This window comes from Aplidium turbinatum, chromosome 4 (assembly GCF_918807975.1).
Source record: "Aplidium turbinatum chromosome 4, kaAplTurb1.1, whole genome shotgun sequence".
In the NCBI taxonomy this organism is placed as follows: Eukaryota; Metazoa; Chordata; class Ascidiacea; order Aplousobranchia; family Polyclinidae; genus Aplidium; species Aplidium turbinatum.
Window position 1 is genome coordinate 33495834 of NC_137475.1, and position 27898 is coordinate 33523731.

Sequence of the window (27898 nt, forward strand, 5' to 3'; positions counted from 1 at the left end):
CCCTCTTCTGCGTGCGTCACTACACAGAGGTAGGTAAGAGAATTATGACAATCAATAGAACCCAAGTTTGACGTTAAAAAGTTGGTATGAAAAATTTCGTCGCCACCCTGAAATGCTTTGCGGGGCGCTGGGTTAAGGCTCAAAACACGTCACCTATATTGGTTATCAACAGAAGAGAATAGAGGTTGACAAAAATGCAAAAATGTGGTCGATTAATTGAACACGTATTTCCTACCGGGACTTTAGTTAATCCCAAAATTCCCATAAAGAATAAACAGAGTCATAGAATGTAGACAAATGTTTCAGTACCGATTTAACCCGCTTTCGTGACACAAATAATTCAAAGACGTTAGACAAACTTTGAATTGCCTGCCAATGTCACGCATCAACTCTGCGGCAAATGCACCGATGCAAGCGCACTACGTTCTAAAAATAGCTTTTTGAACTAAATTGAACAACATGAATCAATTTTGCCCTTTCTGTGATCATCCACTTTTTGAGTCATGACTTGAACCACTATTGTCCGCAGCAATGGCAGTCGTTTGTCAGCAGTTGGATAAACGGCCGGCATAGCGAGTGAAGAAACATCAAGATCAAACAACGCTGCTTCAACTCTCCGTGTGTGCGCTTGAGTGAAACATTTCAAGGACAGTTTTCCATTTGCTTTCGTCTTAGCGGATGAAATGTTTCACTGAACACTTGTATCAAAATTAGTACGAAAAGTGGAAACTTAATTACGGTACATTGTCAATCTCGGAGATCGGACCTGTGTTGGTCGTTCAAATTTTCTACAGTTTCTGTCAGGATCAAGCTTCCGGATTTACTTTCTCAGTTCTAAGCTAAGGATTTTTTCAATCAAGCATTTGTTCAGTTCTCTTTAAATTTCCGATCATCAAAGCGTAAAATAATATTGCCTCCACACTGCAGGGGTAGGCTATAGAAAAAGAAGCGACCAAACCCAAACGTTAAAGCATTCTGAGATCAAAATTTTATTCTATGTAGCCTACAAGGATTTGGAATGCTGGTTTATGCAATGCGGCATTTGCAAACAAGCTTTAAAAAACAGTTTAGAAAGGGACCGTTCAAATATTACGTAACGCTTTTTTTCCGAATTTTTGACCCCCCCTCTCCCATGTAACGCCAACGTAACGCTTTTTTCAATCCCCCCCTCCCCCATATAACGCTTTTTCACTACGAATTCAGCACAAAAAACTACCATTCCGTACTCGAAAGCGTTACGTAACGTTTTGCTTGAACCCCCTCCCCCCGATGTGACGCTAACGTAACGCTTTACATAAACCCCCCTCCCCCTCGAAGGCGTTACGTAATATTTGAACGTTCCCAAAGTGTATTGAGCAAGTAGGCTACAGTGCAAGTTTGTCTTTTGAACTTTCTTTCTCAAATGCTTTCTTTACATGCATGTTTATATTGCAACCATAGGCTACAATCTGTACACTTTGGAACAGGTGCAAGTGAAGGCTTACAGCGTTCTAACGGTTTATTTATACATTTAGTTTAAACTTTTCTTCTCATTGTGATCAAAGCTTTAAACCAGCAAATGTTTATGCACGTCTTGTCATACAACTTTTTAAGCCAGCTTTAAAGCCTATTTTACTAATCCTTGAAACGGATACTGGGGTTAATTGCTCTTTGGTTCGTTTATTGTTGCCTGTCTGTAGTTTAATTTTAATACATTTTTGGTTGCAAAGAACATACGATTTTCTTATGGGCAGTTTTTTTGCGAACGGTTTTTATCACAAACCCATACATCTTTTGCTTGGATTGTATTTGTATACAAAACTAAGAAAAGCAGCCTCATGTCATTTGTTTTCACCGTTTGTTTACTCATGTTAAATCTGGCTGCACTGATTGTTCAAGACGTTTGGTGTGGTATTTTCAACGGTTGTTTAGCGGTTTTAACCTACAGCTTATGTCAAAAATTGTTGATAGTCGATAACAGATCTTATTGATAGAAAGAGTCTTTGATCAGCCCGGAAGCTTAATCTAATAAAAATAAATAGCACCGAAAGTCTTGGCAAACTCTTGCGAAATGAGGTAGCCTGGCTAATCTATCTATTCTATAACCTACCGCATCTATGACCATGTCTGCAGGAAGAAGTGGAGAAAAAGGCGAAAGCTGCCTGATATTAACAGTTGGTTGAAGATTTTATCAGTCAGGCCTATTGCTTTTTAGCGCATTTCTTTTATATACTATACTTTTTGTAGCCTGTATGTAAGGCACATTATGTTAGAGTGATTAAGTTTTGAGATTTTGTTAATTCTAAACGCTTGCATTAGCTGCCCTACACAAACAATGCCGCCTACGTGATTACTTAACAGAGAAAAATGGTTCTCCAGCATAAATAGCAAACTCTGACCACAGACTTCACACTTGTTTCATGGCCATCTATGCGAGAGGTTTGGCTGAAGACCAGGTTTATCTTTTAGTTGACGCGTCAGTGCTAAATCAGTACAACAACAGACGATTTTGCAACTTTAGACAAGCATAGCGAAACAAGTTTAGGTAATTATATTTATATTTCCAAACACAGCTTTCTAATGTCACAAATATATTCCTTGGTTGTGTCTTTCCTGACACTTTGTTTCTGCATTTGCGATAAAACGTTCGGGTAAGTACAAGAGTTTTTTTTTATCATTGTAGTTTTGTTTAATTTGCTTTTTGAACACTAAGCCAACCGTGAGACATGTTCGAAACTAAAATATTTTTAATTTTCGAAATATTTCGTTCTGATTCCGAGTTTTAGTTTTCGTTCGTCTCAAAATGAAAGCAGTCTCGTTGTCAACTCGAAACAAAAACAGCTCGCACAAGAATTGCCGAATGCAGGAAGCCCCATAGCTCATACGTCTGCAGTGGGTAGTCAGTGGGAGCTACGTTTTTCAGGAATAAGGTGCTGCAGCTTTCTAATTAGGCTTGAGAGCAGGGACGTAGCCCCAAGAGGGTTAGGGAGAACAAGATTGGCCCCCCAAAAATATGTCTTTAATACTATTACAACGTTTTAGTGACACGGTATTAGGTTACATGTTGACTAACGTTTCATAAATGTTTGGCTGCTTTCTGTACCTAGCTAATATTTTATAACAAACTTTTCTTTCAAATATTGAACTATTTGCCCCGCCCGAACAGTTGCCTTTGTCCCCCAAACATTTTCTTTCTAGCTGCGTCATTGCTTGAGAGTAGGCAACGTGAAACACGAAATGCTGTTAACGCTAACTTTGTTTTGATTTAGTTGAATTATTTTATTTTAAAGAATTTAATTTTTGAAATTTTAGTTACTTACTGTCGAGGGAGAACGTTTTTTTTTATTGTTGCCTAAAAAATTCATTTTGAAAAGCCCTTCCTCAATACAGTAGAGTAGGCCTAGAATAAAATACTATTTTGACAGTTGCAAAATGCACTAACGATTAGTTTTTGTTCGCAAGAAAATTATTTTCTCAAGCCTCGAGGGAAATGCATATCGCTTTCGTTGGTGACCTATCGTGCGCAATCAGCACCTTAGCTGTAGTGCCGTTACATCATGTTGAAGGGCTCATTACCGTGTGATGTCAAGGCTGTTTCATCGTTAACGGTTTATCGATTCGACATCTAATATCGTCATAAATAAACAAGGCTGTGGTGCCCGTTACACCAAGTGTTGTTTATTCCATTGGGATTGTAGATATTATCTGAAATTTGATTTGAAAAGTTGGTTTAAAAAAAGTCTTATTTTGTGCGAAAGTGAATGCTACCAAATTTGACTTGTATGTTGAATAGAATTTGAGATATTTTTCAAACTAAAGTAAAAGGAGAATCACATAAATTATTTTAATGCTCGATTTACGTTTTGCAAACAACGATAATGTACATCCTCAGTGCGAATAACGCATAATACAAATTTAAAAAAATGTATGCCACCGCAAGGCCATCTTTACAATCTGCTAGTTGCAAAAACTCATATTTATCTATCTCGATGCTGCGAATTATATTCATATGGCAAAATAGACGTTTACGGCTACAAGTAAGGTCTAGTAGGACATGTTACTTCCAGTGCATTGTTTATGTTGCTTCCTGTGTATGCAATTGTTTCTTGAGTTTATCTCTTAACGTCTTTTCAACGCTTCTGAGAGTATTTGAAAATGCATTTTCGTAGATAACAAGGAATTAATTGCAAATGCAAGACAAATTTACAATTAAGGCAGTAGAAATCCCGGACAAATTGCGAAAGAAAGTGAAAAGTTTTTATTAAATGCAAAATTCACTTTGTAAGTCATTTTGTGGTGGTCCGGCAAGCTTAAGGCCAGTTACACAAACAAGTGTGACATGTTCTGCACACCGGCCCACATCTGTATTTTTGTGCAAAGTCACGTTTACGTAGTTTCGTAGCACGTATGATTAGTTTTTATAAGCATACAAACTACAGCTTAATAAACTATGAAAACATTTCTCAAAAACGTACGTAGTTTCGTATTGACTCATCACTACAAAGTGAGTGTAACGAGAAGGCGCAAGCCAATCAAAGGTATTGCTTATGTTTCTAAAGCCTGGATATCGTGTTTAACTTGCCGGCGAAGCTGACCATAAACAAAGAGCATTCAGCCATCGTCACTGTATTTCATGCAAACATCGCTGAACAACTCACTGTGCTGATTGACATTCGAAATCAAGCCAACAACAGAAAGGTGTTTGCCACCCAGGTAAAGTACTTTGTATCGTTTTTGATACTGAGCCTAGGCCGGATTTGACCGGCAATGCGTAATTCGGTTGTAAAGCTATTATCCATGACGTCATTCATGCCGAGAAAGCTAAACATATAAACAATGCCAAATTATGTTTCGTAATCGATTACTCATACAAGCTTCGTTTTCAATTTTTTCGCTTTGTACCAATTCTATGTAGATTCGAATATTTATTTCACATAATAGAATCTTTATTTTTGTCTTGACTCAGAGCATATTAATGATAGGCTTATCGGTTTCAAACGATTTTACCTGGCATGAGAAATTGTAAATGGATGCACAGTATCATGTTTCCATGTTGTTAAAAGTTGAATCATTGCTAAGTTGGAAAAGTGTTTTTCTACGTTTTGATTCTGTTGCAACTTCGTTATGTTTTGGTCGCAAAAGCATGCACTGAGGTAAATAAATCAATGAACTCTAACATGTTTCAACAAGCTTTGTCATTACCTACAATTTTCAGACCAACTTTACGACTTCCTCACCGGTGCATACTTATCGCTTAAGAGTGCAGAGCAATGTCTTGCCGCATGAATGGACCTTTCCGGAACCAGGAACTGATATTTTATGCTCAAACACCATCGAAGTGTCTGTTGTATCATCAAATGGTCCGACATGGTCTCACGAGAAAATTGTCCCAGTTGTGAAAAAACGTGGCCACATTTTTATACAAACGGATAGACCAGTATACAGGCCTGGAGATGAAGGTGAATCTCATTGTTGTTTTCAGAAATTGTTTCGTTGTTTTCATCACATTACTATTTTATAATTTGTTATATTTGTATCAAACGTTTCTTTTTTTAATCGCATTGCGTTTTCTCAGAAACAGTAGGCTAATAAAAATTTAAAACATTTATGCAGAGGATCAACAACGAAATAACTGCGCAGACACCGAAGCAATTGAGTGCATTCAAACGATTCGGCTACAAAATTGTTGTTCCCCACACTTTGTTTTGGATTTTTCGTAGTTTGACTGATGCTGTTCCACCCAGTTACATATCGTTGGCGATCATCTGTTTATAATAGAGCAAATTAGTTTGTTAACAAGTTATGTTAAAATGTTTTTTCAGCTTTATAAATTCAGCATGTGAAAAACTGTGCTCGGTGTGCTGTAGCTATTAATTATTGAAAGTCAAGAATGATATCATCTCGAGCAGTATATAATTAGCACATAAAACATGATCTTTTTTACGCCTCACAACGAAAATGCTCATGCTGATGATAGAAGGTTATTGCTTTTTGTTGACAACTAAACTTCTGTATTTTTGTAGTTTCAGTTCGTTTCATTCCTGTCGATGAAGCCTTGTTTCCTTTCAACACACCAATGTCAATGTCCATATTGGTAAGCTTACGTTCTGTGCTTTTTCATACACTTTTTAAAGTTTTGACCGTTTTTGTGCTTCTTTTTTACATCCAGGCTTATGTCTCATATGATTTAACTTTAAGAACAAGTGAACGCAATGAAGCCGATATATATACCAACCATGAACAAGCATTTTCAGCAATGTTAATATCTATTCTGTATTTAGTATTTATTGTATAGCTAAGTAGATCATATCTTTTTATAAGCACAGAAGAAGGGTAGTTTTCACACACGTGCGTGCTAAAACCGTTAGATTGTTTAGGAAAGCACCAAGTCATGCTCAAAAATTTAAAAGTGTACGCCTGTTTAAAGCTCAAATATGTTTCCATCTAGATAAAAAAAAATCAAATAAAATGGCTTGCGAACTGCAACTAAAAGGCTGTGTGTTCGAAACCAAACGAAAGCACGCGGCTGAGTCATGGCAAAACTACTTAACGACATGCTTGAAGATGTACACAAAACTTAGCTGTCTTGTCTCCCGTCTACTTGATCTATCACTTTACCTACTGGGTTAGCCTGCACTAGAAAAGCCTACTAAGTGTATCAGCAAAGTCGTTTCATTGTACACCAAAAAAGATACACCGTGAATGAAGCTGTTTGATCAGCTGATGATCTTAATCGGTAAATAATTTGCTGCTAGTGCATCTATACCTTAATGTGATACTTTGATGAGATCTTGACAATCAATTTCATGCCAAATTTGTAGCAATTGTTGTAGCCAGGGCAGTTTTCGACTTCAGTAAACCAACTTTCACTGACCAAAGGTTAAGATAGAAATGCTATTGCAGTTGTCGATTGGTCATCCGAGGTCGAGTTGTATTGACGGATGTAAGTTACGTCAATACGTCAGTAACCTACTGGTGACTCCAGAAAAGTGTTGAGTTTCATTTGTTAGTGCTGCAAAGTTACAAATTGCTTTGTGCAATTCGCAGAGTAGGCCATATATCATACCGATCTATAGACGGCTGATAATCATGCTTTTTCATTAATCTTGACTAAAGTAAAACCAGATTGTTTCACAAGGCAAACAGCAGCTGATCGTTTTGGTTTTCTTATCAGTCCCCTAGTTCATAACAGCCATATTCGAGTGGTGCGACCCGTGGTAGTCTACAAAAATGGAACAGGTTTGACACCACTCATGAGCATGTGGCTTTTTTGGCTAGACACTTAAACTTAAAGACATGCGTGAAGGTGGACAGTGGACACTAAGATCAGCTTTTATCTCTTTTCGACCACTTAACCAAAATCTTCAATCACCGAGCACAAGCCTGAATACAATACATAGGCTAATGTTATTCAACGATACTATAAGGAATAAAACATTTTTATCTTTAAAAATTTAGACCTAAACTACTACTATTAAATGCTCCTTTGCATGTTTGAAGTAATAAATTTTTTAGTTATTCAATACAAACGTTGTGTTCAAGGCTCCGAATCCGAACGCGGGTGGAAATCCACTTGCATCTTGGAGCAAGAAGAAGGCTGCGAGTAATGGCGTTTTTTCGAGGAAATTTCGCTTGCCTGAAACACCACCTCTTGGTCAATGGATAGTTAGAGCCACTTTTTTCGGGTTTGTAAATAAAGTTTAATGCAACTGCAAATTGTGCATAGATTTGATCAATTTCAGTCCGCGTAATGTACTAGTTTGCCCACGCAATGTTCAAGCGTTCTTTGTAAGTACAGCTCCAGGGCAAGACCTGCTTTGGGCACAAGATACGCTACAGCGTTTGGCAATTGTATTTGCATGATATCTGAGAGATAGAAGTAATGTATCTTTGCCAATCAGATAACTTAGCGATAAGTATGAAGTTTCATCACAAGCTTGTACTAATGAGTGGGTGAATGCTCTTAAACAGCACAATTTGCTCTTTAACAAAATACAAAAAAATAAATTGATCAAAACTTCTGTTTTCTGTGTAGCGAGGATATTGTTCATGGGGAGTACCTGTCGTCATTTTACGTACAAGAATTTGCTTTACCTACATTTGAACTTTCAATTGAGCCAGCAAGAGAGGCATTTATTTTACCCGGAGATGAAGATTTTGCTATCAACATTCACGCTGAGTAAGTTCACTTAGTTCTAACCTAATCCCCCACCTTAAAATCACCCATATATTAAAGTTGTTTTTGCTTTTGTTGTAGAATTAGCCTCGTTTGACAAAATAATCCTGATTGGCTCTCTTTTGATAAAATGTCGGTTTGATAAATTGTCATTCTATCAATTTTCCTACTGTGCTGTTCTGAACAAAGGTGCTTTTGGTTGTTGTTCAATAAACTGCTGTTTCGATACAATGTCGTTGGGTGAACTGCTATGGTAGTACCCGCTCAAAGCAAGCATTAATATCATCGTGTCCTTACCCGTCGAATACGATGATTAGACCAACGATTCTTCATCTTTACAATGTTTGAATAGTGTATCATTTTGTGTGTTCCTGTAGCGAAAAGTTTGCAGATTGTGTCAAATCATCAGTAGAAGACAACATGATGGAACAAATTTTTTTTTATTGAGTCACTGAGGCTTGTACTATTTCTTTTTTGTGAATCAAGTTTCAATTTTGAATTAATTAACTGGCACATATATCATTGCCTCCAACCCTCGACGAAAGGAAGGAACTTAATGAAGATGATATCTAAGCGAAAAACTTGTTTTGTATCATCTTTAGTTTTACTTATGGGAAAGCGGTTGATGGGACAGCGAATGTAAGATTCGGTTTGTTCTCGCCTGGTCTTGAGAATGAGATGCACGTTACTCATATCATTCCTCAACGTCATATTATTGGAGGCTTGCTGTCAATCAATGTTCCAATAGCCAATTTGGTTAGTCTGAGTTCATTTCTTAATGTATATATAGATGTTGTTTGCTGAATTGTGCTAATTTCCTCTTATTTTTTCAAACATTGCTTCTTACCAAGTTGAAAGTTACGTTTGATTTGTTGGTGTTAATTTTTTTTTTTGAATTTAGCTGAGTACAGTATTACTCAATTTTACATGAATAAAAATCTCTAGATCTTTAGATGACTGTAAGAATATTTGAGGGTCAGAGGTTAAAGGCTAAAAAGTGTGTACGTGATAACGTGTGCAACGTGCACGTGACTGATTGATATCTGAACACATCTTTTATTAAATCCACTAAATGCTTTTACTCAAATTGATCTGTTGTAATTTTTCAGACAGAGGAAGCTTCCATTTTGAGTTTAGTTGAACACAGGACTCGTCTTTTCATTGAAGCCTCCGTGACTGAGAAAAATGGAGGAAAAACGCGTTCCGTACGCAATAGTGACGTCATGTTTACGTCATCACCGTTGATCCTTGATCTCGAACGCACACCAAAATACTACAAACCAGGGCTGCCGTTTTCTATTCGGGTAAAACAATTTGTGTTACTCTAGCAGTATTGTAAACGAAAACATTTGCTTTCATAGAAACACTAACTTATTTTTGGAGCGTTTCTACACATAGTTTTTAAGAAATACAAAATTATTTGAAAGTTTTTTTTGACGTTTTGTAATCAGTAACTTGTCTTTACAAGTGCTCCAGCCTAGAAAACTCTTTAAACTTTGTTTATTTGTGGTTCAAGGCCAAGCGATCAAAATCTTTTAAAGCGTTATATTCTTTCAGGTGTCAGGTTTTTATGCAAATGGAGCTGCAGCTAGAGATGTTGACGTAACGGTTACGGTGGTTGCAAAACGTGCAGACGGAAGGTTGTCTCATGTGTTCAATGAAACCCTTCGTGTGAGTGCAACTGCAGATAGAAGATAACAACATTTGCTTTTAAAAGCTTAACACGGTCTATGAATTTTTGTTGCTATTGCATTTCTGCGAAACAAGTATATTCGTTTTGGATTTTCCGAGCCGTTGAACAAGATCAACATAATTTGCATACAAAGGTTACCAGAAAAAGCAGATTTGTTAAAGCGATTGTTTTTTTTTTCAATTTCACAACAATCTACAAACTAACTACAGAATGTATTAATGTTTCAGACATGTGCCGAAGGCACACTTTTGGCACGCTTCGACGCCCCCATCAACACTAACAGCATGACGGTAACTGTCAGTGGACGTTTTGTCTCTTTCGGCGGTCACAGCTTTCCTGCAGTTGCGCAAAAGGAAATTCGTCCACAGGTAAAATAACATACCAAACATGACGCCTTATAAAGATTGCATGTTTATTGTTTAACCTGATGGTAATATGCCGCAATCAGTGGTTGGAGCTTTTCAAAATAAAACCATTTGTTGAAGTTCGTTGAGTTCAGGAGTTTTCGGTAACATCTCCAGAAAGCAAAATCCGTCATTTTATATCGATTACAGACGTTGAATCAATGTAAAAATGACCGATTTTTCTGTCTGGCTCTCGTCACGCTTTGCAACTTACAGATATCATCTTATGGGGAACATCTTCAAATTGTCGTGCCGCGAAAAGACTTCGCGGTTCATGTGATGGCTTCGGTGGAAATACACGTCACCACAACGCCAGTTCCAAAAACAGTAATCTTCTTATCTTCTTATCTTATTGACTTTTTCACTTCCAGACCGGCTGCCTGTGTCATTTGTATATTGAGATTAGGCATTGGAACATTAGCATAAACTGATTCTGTTATATTTGCTTTACAAAGTGAAACACAATCCATAATTAATTTGTTTCATTGTCACAATGGTAAGTTATTATTATTTGGAGTCACACGTTAAACATTGATTTTTTCTAACGTGCAGCTGTATTTTTCCAATACTAAAAAGTTTGAGTGTTCATCAGGACAATTATCGTTTCTAGCACTAGTTGCATCGTTCGTCGGATAAAAGTGAAAGTAAAAACATACAAGTTGTTTTATTGCTTTACTAACGTTTCGCGCACCATGACAATGTGCATCCTCAGAGCGAATAACACACAAAATAAAAGTTACGAAGTTTTATACGAAGTTATTTTACCAGGTGGTTTATACAATTACAAGCGGTAGGAATTATCTTCTGGAAGGCAAAGCTGAAGTGAGGCCCGATGAAACTAACGTTATGATTACGTTTCCTGTCGTTCCAGAGATGTCACCGACCGCTCACATGACCGCTTACTATGTTGCACAATCAATTTCAGGTGAGTCCGCATGCAACGTTTTTGTAACCTTGCCAGACAGCGAATCAGTCGTTTTTTTACATTGATTCAAGGTCTGCAGACGTTGAATCAATGTAATAATCGACCGATTTGCTGTCCAGGCTTTTGAGTTTGCATCTTTACGTTTAGTTAGTGTTTTTTTGCTCAAGGCAACGCGCGAAAACATCAGGAAAGATTTGTGCAGTGCTGCTTTGACAAATTCTGTTGTTATTTGTTTTGTTGCCTTTCTCTTCACTTTCTGTTTAGCTGTTTACGCTTCATGTCTAGTTTTTCAGCTGCGAGGAAGAACCACTGTATTCAAGCACTTCCGCCGTACAATATGATCACAAACATATGTTTATACCAGTGCTCTTCAACCTTTTTTGGTTTGGTGAACCCTTAAAGTTGTTGTGACGAACTCATGCACCCTGTTTACTTAAAAGGTAAACTGAGGTAAAAGCGATATAAAAAATCATTATTTAATGACTGTTTTGTTGTTGCACATTATTAACTAACAACTCAAACCGAGGTATGATATCTTTTTCAATTGCTCCCCTCATCAATGGATCGATGTGTGTGATTGAATTTCTCTTTCGAAATTTGATTTCACACAAACAAGAAAAGCCGCTTTCGCATAAATACGTTGTTGGCATTTGAATAAGTAAGGAAATTGCCCTTTCTGCTATGCTTCTGTATTCTGGCACATTTAACAGGTGCACCCAAAAGTCAGTGTATGGTGTCTCTTTAAATAATACTTTCATACCAAAATCCGATTGGAGATCCATCAAATCTTCAATTTCTGTAGTAGGCCCGTCATAAATGAAAGGTTGTAATATCCAAGAACTGGCATTAAGTGTGGCGTTCTGTTCAGCATTGAAATATTTCTCAAAGTTTTCTTGCAACAAATTAAGATGGGCATGAATAAGTAGCAACAGTTGCTCTTGACAATTGCTTCGATGTTCTTCCATGAAGTCGTGGAAAAGCGGAAAATCAGAGAAATTGTATGATGCAACTCGGTTCTGCCACAGTGGTAGTTTCTTCTTTATAACATTGACTTTGGACATGCTTTCAAAAATATCCCCTTTCTTCCCATGCAAATTCAGATTAAGTTTATTGAGGTGTTCAAAAATGGAAGCCATATACGCAACTTTTGCCAACCAAAAATTGTCACGAAATTTGCTAGCTTGTTGGTTATGTTCTTCTGTTAAAAAAACTCCCAATTCTTCTCTAAGCAGAAAGATAGGGCTAAGAACTTTGCCTCTGGAGAGCCACCGTACCTCCGTATGCAAGAGCAATTCTGTGAATGACGCGTCCATTTGTGCACACAACTTAGTGAACATCCTGCGTTTTTTTGCGCGGCTTCGAATATAGTTAACAATACCAACAACTTCCTGAATTACCTCTGCAAAAGTGGTACCGGCATCATTTTCGCCAATATTTTTTTCTTTACCTCCTCTTTTCATTTTCTTTGCGACAAGAGCTTCACGATGTAAGATGCAATGAACACCAACGCATTCAGGAGAAAGTTCTTTTATTTTTGTTACGACACCGTTGATGGATCCTGTCATTGCAGCTGCACCATCAGTGGTAACTGATTTACATTTTTCCCAACTGAGTCCTTTCTCCTTCATATAATCATCCAATTTCTCAAAAATAGAATTGGCGGTTGCATTTACTCCCAACGGTTTACAGAATAAGTAATGCTCTGTAATTGTTTTATGTGAAATATCAGCAAATCTACAAAACACAATGAGTTGAGCTTCTGAAGATATATCAGTTGCTTCGTCTAACTGGATGGCAAACGAAGGCGCTTCCTTCAACTTTTGTATCAACTGATCCTCCAAGTCTGTTGATATACTTTGACATCGGCGATAAACTGTGGTATCAGACAGAGAAATTTTTGAAACTCTATCAACTGCTTCTTTACCACCATGAATCAAATCTGCTGCTACTTTAAGACATGGTAATACTACTGATTCTAGCTCTGTATAAGGACGTTTGCTTTTAAGAACAACATGAGCCATCTTGAACGAAGCTAACACAATGTCTTTACTCTGTTGCCTATCATTTGCAATTCAAAGGATCTTTGTTGCTTACGAATTGATGATAACTGTGACTCAAAAAACTTCTTGGACTTGTACTAGTGTTCAGGATGTTGTTTTTGAAGATGCAGCTCGAGTTTGGAAGGAACAAGGTTGCAGTTGGCATACTTGACTGCACAAAACAGACAACTAGCCGATGGATACTGATTGTGTTTATCATCTGTTGAAAGATGAAAACCGTACTTCACATAATCCTCATTTCACCTTGTTGCGTCGTGTTGCGTCTCCTTGTCGCAACTATTCGGTTTTTGATTATTGCACCACAATGGTTTAATTGCGACACGAACTAGTACAAAAAAGTATCACGTGAGCTAGAGCGCAGAGATAAAAGAGCCGCATGCGGCTCCGGAGCCGCGGGTTGCCGACCGCTGATAGTCCTTCAGTTGCTGCAAAATGACTTGAAACCTACATCTTTTTTCTAATATCCTGAAAGTCAAATATTAATGGTTCATTTTTGCTCACAGAAAGTTTTTGTAAAAAGTATCTGTTTAGTGTGACAAGTTTGTGATGCACCCGTGTATACCTTTTCGTACTGGTGCACCCCATGCATATTTTGGTGCACCCTAGGGTGCACCGTGCACACCGGTTGAAGAGCACTGGTTTATACCACTGATCGCATCATGCCTGAGTCACTAAATATTGATGCGAATATTTTGCCTTTCTAAAAACAAAAGAATCTATTTTCTACATTTGTGAAAACCAATGACGGAAAGGAATCGAAAAATACCTGTTTTGGAAATTTTTTTTTTTTAAAACTATTTTTTTTGAAACGTAAGATAAAAAAATAAAATGTAATGCTTATTTTGCAATGTATTAAAATGAAGGTTAACCATGACTTTTTTTGCTTCAACATATTGTTACATTTAGATTTTTTGCTTACACGCAGGCAGCGTTATAAAACATTACAAAATCCGGTTAATCACATTTTTTATTTTTATCCCACGTTAAAAACTAATAAAGGGAAAATGATATCTTAATTCGCTCATGTCGCAGGTGTTCCGTTTATTGTAGCAGACTCAGCGATTCTCAATGTAGAAGAAGCTTGCCAAGGGGTCGAACCCGACGCAAATGTTGTAGTAGATGGAGATATCATCCCTTTCGCTGGCGCCAGAGTAAGTGTCGTGTTTGATGATGGCATGACTGTAAATGGTGACGTTGACCTTGTAGATTGAAGACTGACATCTGTAGAAAACTTGCACCAGATTTGTTTTACAAACTAATCGTCCTGTGTAGCAATCAGTACGGTTGATAAATACTTTTTCCGTTACGTAAACAGTCTGTTTTACATTGGTAAACGTTGATTTAACTTCAAAATCAATACAAGGAAGACTGATGGATTATTTTAGGCTATTTTTATTCTGATGCGCTTGCAACATTATGCAGCAGACTCTAAAGCAGTGTTTTGCGCTGCAGAAAAAAAACGTGTCTATTTCAATTTTTCCTTTATTCCAGTTGGATGTTGAAGTCACCGGTGAACCAAACTCATTTATTGGATTAACTGGAGTGGACGCGTCAGCACTTTCCCTTCAAAATGAGTTTTCCAACAAGTTTGGAAGGACGGCGTTGAACACGCGCAGCAGCGCTTTCGACCTCCTCCGTTCGTTCAGCCCCGGTTGTAGAGTTCCAAGCATTCCGTTTTCAGAATCAGCATTCCCGGCAGTCGGTAAGTGGTGTTAACGAAACACGGTGGAGGTTTTAACAGCAGCTAGTTGACCAAAGAGTTCTATCGTTACAAAGCAAAATTTAGTCATATTTTGCTACATCAGAAATTGTATGTAGTGCACAATTTTATCCAAGCATGGTTTCGCTGATCTGTAAAATACTTGAGTACGGTGTCCGACGTTTTTTTCGTAAACAGTTGTTCGTAAAACAATTGTTCGTAAACAATTGTTTGTAAAGTTAATTTTTCGTAACACAATTCTTCGTAAAGCATTTCTTCGTGCGTGCAATTCACCGTAATACTAATTGTTCGTAAAACAGTTACAATTCTTTACGAACAATTAATTAGGGTAGCGTATATGCTAGAGATGTGCTAGATGTGACGTGCTGTAGACGAGCAGACAGAGTGTACTGTAGAGTCCCTGATTCACAATGGCAGCGAAAAAGGAAAGCCAAAACTTTTGGATGGTGGCCAGCTTTCTTACAAAGATTATAGTGCACTTAACGCACAAGGGCAAGAAACTACTTATTGGAAATTTGAGCATTTTCAAAGGAAATGCCCTGCAGGAATAACAACAGGGGCGCCGAAACAATTTTTGACTGGGGGGAGGGGCAGGATTATGACAAAGGGCACTTTTGTTGCTGAAAGGCCAAAAGGCCAATTTTTGTAAAACTTTTTAGATAAGATATAGCGATAATGCTCATCTGTCAGCTCACTATCGAGTAATGATACAAGTGTCCGGTATACAAAGGAGGACATCATGCTATGTTATAATGATGTAACCTATTGTGTTGCAGAATTTGTGCTGTGAATATTATTTTGAGCTTTTGATTGAACACTTTTGATTAACGATTTCAAAAATATTTTCATTGTCGAATATCTCGAAAACTAGAGCCAATTCGAAAAAACTAAGTGCATTTTCGGAATCAGGGGCATTGAAATACTTTAAAATGACTCTCACCTTTATTTGTGCTAAAAAAAATTTTGTTGGCCTGTGTTATAATTAGGCTAAAAGCGAATAGCAGAAATTGTTATATTGCAAAATGTGCAGTAGCTTACACGACTTTAAAAGGGCACCATTGCCCCCTGTCCCTCCATGATGCTCCCCCTGCCCCCCGCTTCCGGCGCCCTTGAGTAACAACTGAAAAATTGCTCACAAACAATTGACCTATCACCTGTTTAAGAACAATTCACTATACGAACAATTGATGTAGGCTATACGAAGAAATGATTTACGAAGAATTGTTTTACGAAGAATTAATTTTACGAACAATTGTTTACGAACAATTGTTTTACGAACAACTGTTTACGAACAATTCACCTATAACCTTGAGTACTTATGTGAAACTAAATAAAAAAATTGTTAATCTTAAACAGGGTAGTGTATACATTGCAATACTTTTTCAATAATTTTTCAATCCACACAGCGTTGCAATGTATTTTAGTCTAACAGCGCTTACATGTGTGAGCTCACAAAATTTTGGGAAAACTCAATTTTGGCCCCACTTTGTTCCTTTTTCAGAAGAAAATCCCGATGACGTCATTATAATGCGTGTCGCTTTGTTTACGTTCGAGTACAGGAACACCACAGTAAAAAAAACTAAACAAAAATATTGAAAAAAAGTGTTTGTCAATTTAACTCTGTAGTATTCGTATTTCTACATTTCACTTTTCAATTTCCTAAAACACTGCAGGTTGTAAATTGAGAATTTCAAGACATTGTTATTGACAGGACGAGCTCTTGTGACCAGCGTGAGTCATAACTTTCACGAAGCATCGAATGCGCGGTGTGATGATGCGCAAGAGCCACTTTCGTTGAATGAAAGAAATAAAAGAAGCGTTCACACTTCGACGATGGACATGATGGACAAAGGTATGCTGACTGTCCATGGCGATCTATACTACTGGCCTTCCCAACGTGGCAACAGCCAAATAATGTGGGGGCCTATTAAGTTTTGGCAACTAACAGGTATTAGGCGTAAAAAAGGCGTCTTTGCATGAATTATTACTAACATACAAATACTTCTAGATTAGAAAACGAATTTTTTAACATACTGTGTGTTTTGAAAGTTGGGTCACTCTTGATTTCGTGTACCTTGATTCTGTTGATATCTTGATTCTCATGGTATTCTTAACATGTAGCTATTGTCCTGCTTTCTTACAACTTATTTAATAACATTAGGCTACATCTTAATTACGTTTTGGCACTGTATTTACAATTTTTAGGCTAAAAAGCATTACTTGACCAATGAAAATGGCTGATTATATGTTGTGACACATATCTCAGTTGGTAAATTGAATTTTCGAATAGGCCCCCACATTATTTGGCTGTTGCCACGTTGGGAAGGCCAGTAGTATAGATCGCCATGTGACTGTCCCAATTCAGCTGACTTGTATTTTTCTTCTAAATTCTTAAAACATTAGCTATTTTTGTTAATTTTACGCCAGACTTTCTGAAAAGGCGTGTCAAATCGCTTGCCAGAGTCACACAACGGGAAAGTTGCTAACTGACTATTTTATTATCAGTGTCTACAGCAGATTAGATATTTGATAAAGATGGTAAAATGGCATATATGTGGCATGTCTGGATTATCATGTGATGCATCTATGCAATGGATATCCTTCCTGTGAAGACAATCACCTGCTCTGTGTTACATTGTTCATAACTGAAAGCTTTATGCTTACTCATCATTCTTTAATCTTTACTGGCAATAAATCAACGCGTCATACTTTTGCATGCCACTCTATTTGTGCACAAAGCATAGATGTTAGTTAAAAACGCTAATGTTGGAATTTTGTCAATTCAAGTAGCTTACGTCCATCCGATCTATTGTGTAGAAAAGACGAGCAGTCTGCTTTCACAAATTGTTTTTTGAATAATTTATAGCTGATCACATCTTCGGACTCGCTTATGAATGCTGCGCCATCGGGGCCGATGACGTCAGCGCGGTGATGACGTATCCGGGAGACGCATGCGAGCAGCGAGCGGCCACGATCTCGTTGGGAACGGGATGCATAGAGGCGTTCTTGGAATGCTGTCGAGAAGCGGAATGCATAAGAAATAATCCAACTCGCACCGTCCGGCCGTGCATGTAATTAAGATTGCGTTTATTTGCTCGAAAACCTTTGTTCAGCTGAGCTGTAATCCTTTTTTAATTTTGACTGAATATTTTCCTGTTCTTGTAATCGTATCAAACAGAGTACCACAACCGGATTTATTGTTTTTGTAATTTTCATATACAGAGTGACCCAAAAAGATTCGGACCCATGAAAATTTCAATTGTGACTTTGATTGAAAAGCTATTTATTTCAAATTACAACCACACATTATTCAGTTTATGGAAGACCATTGACCAGAGTTTTAGCCTTTTCTGTCAATTTTTAGTCAATTTATGGCTTTCCCAAGATGTGTTCCAAATGTGAAAAAATCGAATAAAACATGGGTACGAATCTTTTTGGGTCACCCTGTACTTTCGCTTTCATAATTACAGTATTAGGTTCTCACATAAAAGCAATAAAAGTTCAGTGAACTTTTAGTCGGATGTTTGAGGTTTTTTTCTTGATGGTTAGTTTCGATTAATTAGTTACGTTTTTCAACAGACCTTCATACTGGAGATCAGAAAGTTTCATAGTGAGTCTGATTCCACCCGAAACTGAATCCGCAGTTGTTGATAGATCCATACATCTTTTGAGGAAAAATTTTGCCCACACATGGTTCAACGCAGATTTTCAACTCGGGTAAGTAGCGGTATTGACAGAAAGCTAAATATTGAACAGTAGACAAAAAACTTTTCTTAAAATATTTAAGTATTATCATCAGGGCTTTGGAGCAGGCGTAAATGTTAAGTTGCTCCAGCTCGGAGTTCTCTTTTATTTTAAATTAGCTCCAGCTCCTACTCCGGAGCTTATTGACACCACTGCTCCGGCTCCAGCTCCAGGTTCCGAAAAGTGCTTCATTAAAATAATGACGACATATCAATTTAATTTCTAAAGCTTAAAATTACCTGCAGTCAACTGTTGCTAAAAAATGGCACAACTTTATGAAACTTAACGTACTTTCATCAAAATGTCACGCGGAACTGCGTTTCAACACATACTCGTTAATTCGACGTCTGATTACACAAATAATTTTGTGAACGGTTGCTGTTAAATTATGTGAATTCAGCCAATAGTAGTAGCATCTTCTGAAATACATAGGAGCCGGAGCTATTTTTTAAACAACTGGTCCCAGCTCCTGCTTCAGCTGCACTTGAATTTCACGTAAAGCTCCAGTTCCGACTCTGTTGAAAATGCACGGCTCCGGGGCTCCGGCTTCAAAACCCTGATTATCACGAAAGTCTAAAAACTTTTGAAATATCACTTTTGCTATAAAAAAGGCTGTTAATTCTTTGTTGAAAGTAGTTAATAATACAAATAGGAGTTGGTTCATCAGTGTAGTGGTTTATGTCTTGCTAAAATTTCCACCTTGGCTTATGTTTAGCAACAGCAGATATTGAACTTGGAGCCAGACTTTGGTCCACTTTGAAACACGATACTAGCTTTTGGTGCTTAGACATAATCGATCAGTCTCTGTGGAAGTCGAACCAACATTCTTTTAAGAGCTGGCCAGGTGCTTCCACTACGCCGCCATGTGGTTGACACACTATTGCTTTTAAGATCCTCACAAATTCCAAAAAAGTATCATTTATGAAATTTTTACTGATTACTGCTGAGGGTTAGAGCATTTAAAGAAAATCTTTATATTACCAAGTGTCTTCTTCTATAGGGAAAGAGGCCGCATTGTATTGGGAAATAACAGCCATCCTAGAATCCCAAGGTTGCCAGACAGCATCACTGCTTGGTCTATTAGAGCTTTCACCTTGTCTACGGTAAGAATTCGTGGCAACTCTGGAGGCGTACAATAGCTTGTCAGCTGGAACTACAATCCAACACCTTCTTCTTAAAACGTTTGCTTTTTTCGAAGAATTGCATAATGTTTTAGTTTAGTTTTTTTTCGTCACATGCATCCATTCTGTTTTAATTTTTTTCCAGTAGATGCACAATTCAAATGAAAAGGTTTAAAACCTTGAGCTGCCCGCATTAATTCAATAAATGTACGTAATATAGAGTTACCTTACAAGTACTGAACGTTTTATTTTTAAGAATTAATTCTATCACTAACCTTCAGAGCCGTGGAATGTGCATTGCCGAACCGACCACATTTGCTGTTGAACATTCTCTCTTTCTGGAAGTGACCATTCCTCAAAGACCGGTAGTCAGAGGAACCCGGGTCTCTGTGGACGTCACTTTGTTTAGTTACATGAACACAACAGTTAAGGTAAGCGTGTAATGTGTGCTCTAATGCCATTTACAAAAAATAAAACAGTATAAAAAGTTCAACAAGTTAGCCAAGTGTTTGCTTTCGTGTTAGCAATACTTTGAAGCTAAATCCAGACTGCTTAATTGTACATCTTCAATGTACTATTTTAAAAGTTTTGCTAAATACTCTTACCAAAAGGATAATCAAGTCGCTTTTTATCACGAAGAATGCTGTTTTGTTTTCAAAAATAACATGCCTAAGATTCCACTACTATTTTTTGCCAAGTGCTTGTTTAAAACGAGTTTATTCGTTAATTTCTCGGAAGGAGTAGTCGGAAATTCAAAACAGTTCAACCAGCCGGTAATTCGGTTTAGGTTAAGGTAGTCCCATACTTGATTCAAGTGTCGGGTATGAAAAGATGAGGTTCTCACTGTACTAAGCCTCCGGCACTAAGGAGAGTAGGGTGGCCAGTTCCTCTCTCTCGGCCGCCTTTCTTTCAGCAATTATGTCCACCCAATTTATTATAGGCCTACCCTGGGTAGAGGTGAGCGGTGTTTTCAACAACCAGCTTAAGCCGGGAGTCGAACTAGGTTTGCATTATTGGAAAGCCAACGTCGTATCCGCTGCGCCATCCTACCCACAGTAATCCGGTTTGACCACTATAAAAATGATTAAAAAAAGACGCTTCAAGTTCCTGACAGCGAGTCTTGCTCAGGCCTCGGTTATTTTGGAGTCAGAAGAAAACCTCTGCGCCGGTGTGCAATCCGGCCAAGACTCCGAAGCCATAAAGAAAATTCTTCCTCCCTCACACAATGGTGCGGCCAGTTCTGCTGTGGTGAGGTTCACCGTGATCCCTGTCGTGGCCGGGGAATACAATATTAAGGTATGGATTCTTTATCAGAAGTTTCTTGTCACATTTCTCTCGCTCTCTCTACCACTGTCATCGACTAGCCAACGCTGAACGAAATTTTCTATCTCTTTGTACGTTTATTGGATTGATTTCTTGCAAAAATAAGACGAAAAACTATGCGTATAATAGCTGGTGATTTTTAACCTGAACGAAGATCTTGCAAGTTGCAATGTAGTTTCCCAACCTCTGCCCATAATACAATGTATATTTTGCAGGTTAAACTGCTTGGTACTTTTTACAACAACGCACAGTCACGCATCGACAAAGTGGTCAAAACATTGCGTGTGATATCGGAAGGCGAGCCCCGACGCCAAGTGGAATGGATTCTGCTTGACAAGCGACACGCAGATCGATCTAGAAGACAACGACTAGGAAACGATGCCAATGCTACAACGATAAAGCCGCTCGTCATTTCCTTACCAAACAATGCCGTTCCAGGTTCAGAAGAGGTATTTTTACATAGTTTAGTTGTAGTTTTGCTATGATTTTTAAATATAATGGACTTAGAGTCAGCTGATGTAAACACATGCACGATTTTTCTAGTTTTGGTGTATAACTGTCTTTCGTTGTGAGCAATATTATATTTTTCTCATGTCAACACTTCAAGGTTTTTGCATTGACTCAACATCTTCAGTGAAACTATTGGTACAAATTTCAGTTACGCTTACTGTGATTTGTAATTCTTTTTTTTTAAGGCTAAAGTTACCGTTCATTCGATAACAACAGCATTTCTGCGGGAACCACTCATGGCAGACAGCGACGGTTCCACCAGCACTATCGCTCAATACCTGTATAGACTGCAAGCTATCATATCTAAGTATGTGATTCTGTGTTGCCTTGAAAATAAATATAAATTGGTTTGCATTGTGTAGGCATTGTGTGCTGAGTTGTGTTTGCGCCTGTGTTCGATTGGCACCGTCAAGACTCAAGTAAGATCGCTTTTCACCATTTAATAGCTTTCTTAGTGTTTTAATGTCTAAGCGTATAATCTTGAACCTTTCCAGTAATAGTTGCATACGCTAACAAGCTAGGGTTAAAATCTAAAAGTTCAATAAAAAGTCAGAGGTACTGAATTGAGCTTCATCTGGAATTGAACCCTGCTGCCTATACGTCTGAGTTAAATGTCTTTGATTTTCAGGTTAGAAGCCTCTCCGAGAAGCCCGAGTGAAATTTATTTGGCGGAACTTTCTGAAAAAGCACAGACTGCTTACGACGGGTTGCTGGCATACGCCCGCGACATGCGCCCCACAGGTGCTGTGCTTGACAAACAAATTTAGAACTTGTTATTTTGCAGCATAGTATGATAACTCCTAACGGTTTTACCCAAGATCCACGTAATTTTACGTATGGCCAATGATTGATTAAGATAATTACTCCAAGTTGAAAAATTATGCAAAAGGTTTTGTGATGGAACCTGGTAATTTTGTATGAAATTGTTTGTAGGAGGCATAAGTCTTGTTGCACTTATGAGCAGATCCAGCTGCCATGCCTAACTGGAAAAGTTGTTTAATTGAAGTACTGTTTTTAATATAAACATTTCTTTAGATGGACCAAGTAGAGTATAGCTTATGTTCTTTACGTGTGCCCTTTTGGCTGCCATCACGTTCAAACATAAACAGCAGCTCCTACTGTTCACTGTTCTTGTTCTGTAGAACAAAGTGCTTGATTTATTACAGCACTGCATTGCTTCGTTTGATGTAGTTGAGAATTTTTAACTGTTCTTGTGTTTATAATTACTTTTTTTTCAGACAACGCCGCTGAAAATAGGGCTGCAGCTTTGTATGGCTTCTCTTACTCCCCCGCAGAAATATCAAAACCGGATTTGTGGCTCACGTGTGCCACCTTACGGACAATTTGCCGTGCAGCGGAATTAATCGAACTGGAGCCTGATCGAGTAAGTTTAACTTCCAATAGAAATCATTTGCAAAAAAATGTAGTTTAAAAATAAGCTATTTGAAGAGTATAACTAAGAAGGTGAACCAAGCCGACATCAATCTTTGTGGGTAATAAAGAGATTCTGGTGTCTCCAATCCTCCGTTCTGGTTTTTTAATAGGAGGATCGCATATCATATTAAGTTTTACTAGGATCCGTAAGTATTGTAGGACGCAAACAAAATCAGTAGATAAAAACAGTCGGATTTGGTAAATAATAAAATTTAATAACTTAAATGAAATAGTTTTAAGTAAATTTTATTGGTTATCGAACCTGACTAATCTGTATGTCGAAGAAACGTTATTTTTTTTTTTTCATTATTGACTAAGTAAATAATTCCAGAACATTCTTTCCGGGTCTCTCCGGTGGATACTATCACACCAAGCTCCAGGGAGGAAAGGGTATTTTACTAGATCTGCCGACATTTCGCTGTTACGAAGAAAAAGAACGTTGTGTTCATCTTTAAGGTGAAGTTCGTTTTTGAAAATATTTTTCACTTTCCTTGCTTCGATGCTACTCGAAATCGATTTCTTTTTATTTACAAGGAATTGTATTGTTGCATTCACCGTCTTGCTGTGAAAAAAGAGTGATTTGCTTTCCGTGGCATTACTCGTTTCGAAGAGCTGTTGAAATATATTTTACGACTATATTTTTTGCTGATTCAGCAATTTATGTTGTTCAATTCCAATTCTTACTTTAAAGAAAATTAAATCGCCCTCTTGGATGACTGCTTGTGTAAAATTTTGAAGCAAAACCAGTCCCTGCCAATAAATCAGTCGTTTTTTACGTTATTTCTGTGTCCGCATGCATAGAATCGCTTTTAAAAAGGACTAATTTGTTCGCTGGAGGGCTTAAACGTTGCCTGACAAGGTAGAATGAAAATTTTTTTGTAAGTGACATACATAAGTACGTAATACTTACGTCCATGCTGTTGTATTTTCATTGTGCCCCAATAAAAAGCTATTTCACATATCATGTTTCGAAATTTACATTTGTGATATATTACATTTTAACTCAGAATAAACCAAGTTGTGTGGCTCGCTGTTACAAATTCTTTAAACAAACAATCTAAAAACATATTTAGAAAAACAGGGAAGAGAGATGCATGCGGAAAACGAAAGAAAAGGCATAACACAACCCGACAATTCAAGCAATGGCAAAAGAAGTGAGACTTTCATTATCTTAAATCCCCACTAAGTCTTCTGTTTGTTTTTTTATAGCAATTATATATCAAGCTAACGCTTTTAAACGTTGATTTGCGCCGTTCAAATTTTCAGATGCCGGCGACGACGACGCCGATGCCGCCGACGACGAAACGCCGATCGCCAGCTTCAAAAACTCCCGCATTTCACTAGCAATCTTGATAGGAAGGTTTGTGAAATGATACACGCAAGATCAAACTAACAATTTGTCAAAAGTCTTGTTATCTATGAGCATAATACTTCATCTAAGCTTCAATTAATGCTTTATTCTTTTGCTAGATATACCGAACGGCTGTGGTAGCATCTTTCTTGTCTTCTGTATTGAGGAGCACTGATCCAAACTCAAATGTCAATAGAAGACCTTTGTAAGACATTTTTATTCTTTAATGTAATTGCTTTAGTTTCGTAGCAGTAATACAAAACACCAGTAGAGTCGCAAAACAATAGCCAAAAAAGAAGTTTCAAAGTTATTAAGGTGTGAAATCTTAGCACCAAGTGATGCGCACATTATATCAAACCTAGTCACATTGTAATAAAGCAAATAGATTGAACAGGATTGCCAGATGAAGAACACAAAACAAAAATATTTTGAAATACGGAAGGGGCATAACATCTCGTAGCTATGACGGTACAACTCTGACATTGTACGTTTGAACCACGCACTGGGCAGCTCAGTGATTCTTTGTGGATGGAATACTTTACAGGCAACAACACTTTAACAACAAGAGGAAGCTTGACACTGTCTACCGCAGTGACCAGGCTTGCGTTACTAGCTCAAAAGCTCTCCAAGTATGCAAAGACTTTTCAGCCGATGATGATAAAAATTCTCACCGTCGATCCTCTCCATGCATCACAAGGCTATAGCCCAGAACAACAACCCCAACTATTAAAAATAAACCTAGATCCGTTTTTAAATTTTGCACAACGTTCTGTTTTGTTCATGCTTCAAAAGTAAGCCACATCATACTTTTCAATGTGATTAATGTTGCTTTTTGTAGATCTTTTGGAGCCATTAGCAATCATCAGCTACGCAGCTCCCTTCGAAAGGCCGTTAAATACATCGGTATACAAACAAGGAAGGTGAGTATGAAAAAGCAAAAAAAAATTGTTTTCAAAAATGTCCAATGGACTACGGTACGTACGCAGTCTCAGGGCTGTAGAGTCGGGCGAAAAAAATACGACTCCGATTACTCCCTTTGTAACTGGCGGACTCCGGCTTCAGTGCTGCCAGATTTTTTAGGGTTGCTAGATTTTTTTAATTTTTTTTTCAATTAATTTAAATTAAGTTGTGATCAAAGTTGATATGGCTACTTTCAACAAAACTGACAAGAACAAATACTTCTATTTTCAGGCAAGTTTTAGAGTGCAATACAGAAAAGAAGAAACAATATTTTGAAAAAAAGCAAACAAATGTTTTTTGTTTCTCGTTTTGTCGGCCTTTTTTTTAACGATTTCGAATTCGGACATGCCAAAATTTCACCGACTCTACAACTCCGACTCTACAGCTTGCGTAGCTTATTGATTAAAGTTATGGACTTGATGCATAATCATATTCATCTATTTCAACATACTTTCAGTGCATTAAAAGACGAACATAACTTTTCTCAGACTGCAAAATTCCTGCAGGTGTTCTTCCTACCTGACTAGAATGTTTCACACATCAGTCTATAAACTCCATATATTGAAAATTATAGTAGTATGCAGTGGCGGCTTGTGCCATGGGGCTGCAGGGCTGCAGCCCCATCTGAAAGAACGAGAAGAGGGAAAATATGTTTTCCTCTGTGTTTGTTTGACCTGGTTACTTTTTTCACTTAAGAATTGCGGATCGAATATTAAGTTTTGTTTGGCAACACCGATATTGGGAAAACTGCATTGCAGCCCGAGATTCTGGATTTCAAGCGCTCTGATTGGCTAAAAATTATCCTTGACGCTCCACCTCTTTTGGTATTTTACAGCAATTTTTGAATCTGTTGGGGCTGCATAGAAAACAGCCCCACCTAACCGAATAACTTCACAGACTTTTTAAAGTTGTGTGGTGCCTTAATTTCTCAGTCAGTTTGCCACGGATTCCTTTCTTGGAAATCACGATATTAGTTTAATTATGGTTGTAGTGTAGTTTTTATGCTCTGAATTAGTTTAGCTCGTTTTACTTGAATTCAAGGCATTATTTGGCTACAACGTTCCGACGTGGAAGTTCATTGGTTTCTGTGCAAGAAACTCATACTCGCAAAAGGAGTAAGGTATTGTTCTCAAGATCATCCTCGCTACACGCTGGTACCCGGGATGTTGCTGTAGCAGCTACAGCTAGGCATGGGCGGATGTTCAGGCCACTCGCCATCCGCTACATATTTATATATTTTTACATATCTTTACCGCTTACATATTTTCAAAGTTAGTTTTTATTTCGCAGAGTAGCGATGAGCCATGAATGTAGAGGTGTTAGCTGTAGAGTTAGGGTATTCAACAGGTTATATGAAGTGCTAGTCCAGCCTAGGGCATCTCAAAATCACTTGAACCTTGTATGCAACGGCTAGGCTAGTCAAGACTAAGCTCAATACTAGTAAAGTTTGTCTCCAAAGCAATAGCCTACTGTTAGTTTTTTCAAATTATAGCTTAGGAATACATCAACTTTTTAATATAGTTTGAATGCATTTTTTTCAAAATTTGGGGTAAAAACATGCTCAGAACGCTCCAAATTTAATGTAATTTTTCAAATTTTTCCGGGGGAGGACCCGCAGACCCCTCCCGCGAATTCGTTCGCCTTCGGCGAACTCAGCGACTGGCTTCGCCCCTCGGACTATTTATTGCAGCCCCACTGCTCACAAAATCACCAGCCGCCACTGGTAGTATGAAACTTTCTTTGCTATATTTCTGATCCCTATGAAAAACAACTTTAATAGATTTTTTATCGGTTTATTGTCAAAATTGTATGAATTGATTTGGAATATATTAAAGTCCACTATTTTGGTTCAGCCGTGCTGTTCTGGGGCAAACAGTTTCTAAAATTCCCATTGCAAGGAAAATATGTGAAGTTTACAACACCTTGCTCTAAATTCCCAGAGACTACAGAAGCTGGCGTTGTTTTTTATAACTTACTGCTGTATTGACTACAGCAATTGGCATTTCAGTAGTTTAGCCTACTACTAAATAGTAATAGGAAATTTTTAAAAGGAATGGGTTGAGTCCGATTGTTCACAATTAGGCACAGGGCTTTTCTGGTATAAAACCTCGTTTATTAGCCTACTATAGTGCAATAACTGTTGTGTAACAATAGACAAATTCGATTGTTTTGTCTTTTACGCGCATGAAATTCTTCTTCGTTTTTGCAGACTCATAACAAAGGCGCCAGTCCCATCACTGTGGCTGCAGCTGGTCGCGCCATATATCTGCTGATAGGAAAGGTGCATTCGAAAATTATCAATTCAATAGAACGCCATAAACTTGTCGAAGAAGACAAATGGTGGATAAAGGTTAGTATACATCGTCTTGTGACTGTGCTTCTGTAAACGAATTAACTTGTTGCAGCATGTAACAGTAGCCTACTTTACATAGGCCACTCCTCTTCTTTGGAATGCCTACTTGGCGTATTTGTGTGTCAGAAAATAGAGCCTAGTTTAG

At 37.8% G+C, this 27898-nt stretch overlaps 1 protein-coding gene across 1 annotated transcript in view; it reads left to right on the forward strand.

Annotated features, from left to right (window-relative positions):
- The first annotated feature begins 2424 nt into the window (after nt 1–2424).
- The window catches only part of LOC145768484 (complement C3-like), a 35028-nt gene continuing 9554 nt past the window's right edge, over nt 2425–27898 (forward strand). Inside the window, exons 1-30 of the mRNA XM_082579987.1 lie at nt 2425–2630; nt 4539–4692; nt 5195–5438; nt 6003–6073; nt 7522–7664; nt 8015–8158; nt 8758–8911; nt 9265–9459; nt 9713–9826; nt 10076–10216; nt 10469–10579; nt 11021–11177; nt 14270–14388; nt 14729–14939; nt 16669–16809; nt 17824–18028; nt 18537–18674; nt 19702–19804; nt 20104–20253; nt 20951–21118; nt 21361–21594; nt 21841–21962; nt 22284–22396; nt 22894–23039; nt 23421–23545; nt 24163–24243; nt 24356–24449; nt 24560–24645; nt 25279–25360; nt 27610–27750. Of these exons, the coding sequence (XP_082436113.1) occupies nt 2560–2630; nt 4539–4692; nt 5195–5438; nt 6003–6073; nt 7522–7664; nt 8015–8158; nt 8758–8911; nt 9265–9459; nt 9713–9826; nt 10076–10216; nt 10469–10579; nt 11021–11177; nt 14270–14388; nt 14729–14939; nt 16669–16809; nt 17824–18028; nt 18537–18674; nt 19702–19804; nt 20104–20253; nt 20951–21118; nt 21361–21594; nt 21841–21962; nt 22284–22396; nt 22894–23039; nt 23421–23545; nt 24163–24243; nt 24356–24449; nt 24560–24645; nt 25279–25360; nt 27610–27750 (4158 nt within the window). The 5' untranslated portion in view covers nt 2425–2559. The remainder of the gene's footprint in view (nt 2631–4538; nt 4693–5194; nt 5439–6002; nt 6074–7521; nt 7665–8014; nt 8159–8757; nt 8912–9264; nt 9460–9712; nt 9827–10075; nt 10217–10468; nt 10580–11020; nt 11178–14269; nt 14389–14728; nt 14940–16668; nt 16810–17823; nt 18029–18536; nt 18675–19701; nt 19805–20103; nt 20254–20950; nt 21119–21360; nt 21595–21840; nt 21963–22283; nt 22397–22893; nt 23040–23420; nt 23546–24162; nt 24244–24355; nt 24450–24559; nt 24646–25278; nt 25361–27609; nt 27751–27898) is intronic.